This window comes from Myotis davidii, unplaced genomic scaffold, assembly GCF_000327345.1.
Source record: "Myotis davidii unplaced genomic scaffold, ASM32734v1 scaffold96, whole genome shotgun sequence".
NCBI classification, from domain to species: Eukaryota; Metazoa; Chordata; class Mammalia; order Chiroptera; family Vespertilionidae; genus Myotis; species Myotis davidii.
The window spans coordinates 12,128,291-12,132,614 of record NW_006289416.1 but is presented as its reverse complement, the minus strand read 5'-3'; the positions used below and the strand labels follow the sequence as shown (position 1 = coordinate 12,132,614).

The 4,324-nt window shown below is 37.7% G+C and overlaps 1 protein-coding gene across 1 annotated transcript in view; it reads left to right on the top strand.

Moving 5' to 3' along the window:
* The window catches only part of CCDC102B (coiled-coil domain containing 102B), a 91,214-nt gene that overhangs the window by 1,650 nt on the left and 85,240 nt on the right, over window positions 1-4,324 (top strand). The window contains exon 2 of the mRNA XM_015562769.1: window positions 2,423-2,640. Within this exon, the coding sequence (XP_015418255.1) occupies window positions 2,423-2,640 (218 nt within the window). The remainder of the gene's footprint in view (window positions 1-2,422; window positions 2,641-4,324) is intronic.

Below are 4,324 nucleotides of genomic sequence, written 5' to 3'. Positions count from 1 at the left end.
TGGGACCAAGCAGGCCGGCAAGGGGGGGGGGATCAGTAGGAGGTCAGCAGGCCAGCAGGGGGGGACAGCTGGGGGCAATCAGGTCAGCCAGCGGGAGCATTTGGGGGTAAGCAAGCTAGCAGGGGAGTGCAGTTGGGGACAATCAGGCTGGCTGGGGGCAGTTGGGAACAAGCAGGATGATGGGGGACAGTTGGGAGCAATCAGGTCAGCAAGCGGGGGCATTTGGGGGTGAGCAGGCTGACAGGCAGAGTGGTTAGGGATGATCAGGCAGACAGGCAGGTGAGTGGTTAGGAGCCAGAGGTCCCGGTTTGCGAGAGGGATGTCCGACAGCCGGTTTAGGCCCTAAACCGGCAGTCGGACATCCCCCAAGGGGTCCCAGATTGTAGAGGGTGCAAGCTGGGCTGAGGGACATCCCCCCACTCATGCACAAATTTCATGCACTGGGCCACTAGTATTTTATTTTTCTATGTAATTCCATTTCTAAAATTATACAATTGCTCTTCTATAATTCCATTTAAAATTGTAATCCTTTCCATGATGTATGTAAATTATGGTAAATATAAATTTCATTGTAAATGAAAAAGGTTAAAAAATTCTAATTACTTATGCTTATTTAGTCTTCCAGACTTGTTTTAAATATAAATTTTTTAAACTCGATAATCTACGCTATTAGTCCTGTTGTGTATATCTTTGGAAAAATGTTATATATTCTCAAAATTCAACTCTATTAATGTATGTATTTTAATATAGTGATGGAGACTAGGGAATATAGCTCACTTACATTGTTCTGAATGTACAAATATTTATTATTACAAGTAATAGACACCACATTTGAGAATGTGAAAGATTCTCTTCACATATGTTTTACTGAGAAATGTTCAATATCTTAGGACTTCATTTGGAATATTTTTGTATCATTAGTATCAAGAACATCATACATAGTAGATCTTTATTAAAAGTTTATTTATTTAGGGAAAAGGATAGTTAAAATTCTTTGTGATGGTAGTGAAATAAGTTGAAGTTTTAATTAGCTGTTTTTATTTCGATCAGTTTTCCTTCTAACTCTAAAGATACTTACATATGAATGGATTATCTTACCAAGCTATTTTCCAAGGAGAACAACACGTCTTATTTTATTGTTTTTCAAAATGAGACAAAATAACCATTAATTGTTGAGAGAATGAAGAGATGAGTCATGCTAGTAACCTAACATTTAAAAATAAATACTAAAATAAATACTGGCTGGTGTGACTCGGTGGTTGAACATCGACCTATGAACCAGGAGGTCATGGTTCGATTCCCGGTCAGGACACAAGCCCAGGTTGCGGGCTCAGCTCCTAGAGTGGGCTGTGCAAGAGGCAGCCGATCAATGATTCTCTCTCCCTTCATCTCTGAAATTAATAAAAATATTTTTAAAATAAGTAAATACATAAATACTAAAAATGAAGTGTCATTAATATTTTATTTGAACTTGTCTATTAATTAAGATTTTATTTGAACTTTTCTTTATCTCATTTTAAACCCACAAATCAGAGCAAATTTAAATTATAGACAGATATCTATAGCAAGAGTTTGGCCAAGTTTTGGAATTATGATGTAATATTTTGAGGCAGTGTACTGCTCTGATAAATGATGCTTATGTATATTAAAATGTCCCATTAAACTCTATTTGAGCTTTAACTAGTGACCTAAATAATAGTGCAATAAACAAGCCTATTAAAAGATTGAAGAATTTCCTGAAAATTCTTTCTCCTCTGCCCTGTAAAGATGTTAAAAAGTAATCAGCTGGCTTTCCTTTGAAGCTCTCAAGTGCCTTGTGACAAAATAAACTTTAAAGAGAAATTCATAAACTCATTAAATAACTCTTTACAGCTGTTCAAGTTCATGCTTGGCTATTTTTAGCTATGATTAGAAAAAGAAAACTCAAACTAAAAGTTAAAGCAGACTTTTTGAGAAATGTATTTGATTATAATAAGGTAGAACATAGAAAGAAAGAAAGATGCTTGAAGAATGCAAGTTAATCTTTGGTCATATAACACTATTAGAGAATGATTAAAAAATGAAAATATACATAACACATAGACTCAGAGAACAGTGTGGTGACAGCCAGAGGGAAAGGGGGTGAGGGGTAAACGAGGGTGGGCAAAGGGGGAGGGGAAGGGGATGGAAAGAGACTTTGCTTTGGGCGATGGGCACATGATGTAGTGTGCAGATGTTTTGTTGAATTGTACACTTGGAACCAGTATGGTTTTGCAAACCAATGTTACCCCAACAAATCCAACTTTAAAAAGTGAAAATATGAGTTTGATCGTGAATTATAACATTTATTTCCTTCCAAAAGTATGGAAATATTCTGCATGATTTTCCTACTGAGAGATTTAAAAATTCAACAGTAATAACTGTTTTATGTTTTTTCCTTTAGGAAGAAGGTTTGATTCTCGACCCATTAAGATTAAATGAGGAGAAACTCCATCTAGACTGCTCTGATTTATTCGAGAACAGTGCAATAAGACCTGGTGCAATAAGACCTGGGCTACGACAGCCAGTGGGACACCTGCCTTTGGAGGATGGAGTGCCTGAAATTTCCATTCTGCAGGAGCAGTTGGATGAGCTCCAAAAAATCCTTCGGAAAGAAAGGGAGTAAGTACGACAATGATCAGTATAATCATTGTCTCCCTTAACCAAGTCTGTTTTTCAAATTTCTTAAAATTAAGTCCAGCAAGCTGGCCATTTGATAATGCCTTTTACCCATGTTCAGTCATTATGTTCTAATACTTAAAAGATGAGTTTTCTATGCTACATTCATTTTTTAAAATTTTAAAGAGTAATTTATAATTTATTAGTTTTTATTCTTTCATCATAACCTTGTACTCATCAGCTCTGGTAGATTTACCTTATTAATATTTGAATTATTAATGTATATGGTTAAAATAGCCAGAATATTATCAATACACTGAGTCAATTTGTCTCTTATATTAATAAAATAAAATTACGATTTTGTGAGCTATTAATCATAGAATAAGATGCCTTACTCGTAGACCATTTTTGGTATAGAGGAAAGAGCACTAGAATTGAGATTCAATGATCTGGGTATTCATATTAGTTCTGATATATTTTATTCTTTCATATTTACTTAGCCAGTAGATACTATTTTGTCCTTGGTAAAACTATGCATAATGATGCTTATAGTCCAGTTTTCTATTGTTTAATAACAGAACTTCTCAAACAACAGTTATTGAAACAACAATCACCATGTGTCTATTCATGGATCCGGAGCACACTTTCCTGTGTGTGGCATCAGATGGGAGAGCTCAAGGGCTGGGGGCTCAAGCCATCTGAAGCCTCACTCACTCTGAAATGTGGCTGATCTTAGTTCTCACCTGGGGCCTCGTGGTAACACCTGCATGTGGCCTGTCTTATCCATATGGCTTCTTGGCTTCTTCACTGCACAGGGCTAGGCTGCAAGTGAACACTTGCAGTGGTTCTCAACCTTCTGGCCCTTTAAATATAGTTCCTCATGTTGTGACCCAACCATAAAATTATTTTCATTGCTACTTCATAGTTGTAATGTTGCTACTGTTATGAATAGTAATGTAAATATCTGATATGCAGGATGGTCTTAGGCGACCCCTGTGAAAGGGTCATTTGACCGCCAAAGGGTTGCGACCCACAGGTTGAGAACCACTGTCTTAGAGGCTCAGTGAGAACTATATAGTGTTTTAATGACCTTGCCTCAAAAGTCACTTAACATCACTTCTTCATACTTACTGGTGGAGACTGACGAGTTCAAGGAAGAGGAGTTCCCTCAATGGGAGGAGGGCATAAGTCCAGTTATGACAAGAGCATGTAGGATTCTACCATTGTGGCCGCCATCTTTGGAAAATGCAATTTGCCATTTGCCTTACTCACTGAATTCTTACGGATCAAACACAAATAAAGTCTGGGAAACTGACCACTATTATGAATTACTCCATATGCTTATATTGTCCATATTTGAAGGGAATATTTATAGAATATTTGATGCATGTTAAGATGTGGTTCCCAAATTTAAAAACATTTTCCCATCTCTTTAGTTATAACTCTTTTTTTGTTATAACTCTTAATAAGCAAAATTTTAAAAAGCTGGGAAATATGTATGTATATATATATATACTAGAGGCCCGGTGCACAAAAATTTGTGCACTCGGGGGGGAGAGGGGGGTCCCTCAGCCCGTCCTGTGCCCTCTCGAAGTCTGGGACCCCTTGGGAGATAATGACCTGCTGGCTTAGGCCTGCTCCCAGGTGGCAGAGGGCAGGCCCAATCCCTAGGTGCAGCCCCTGGTCG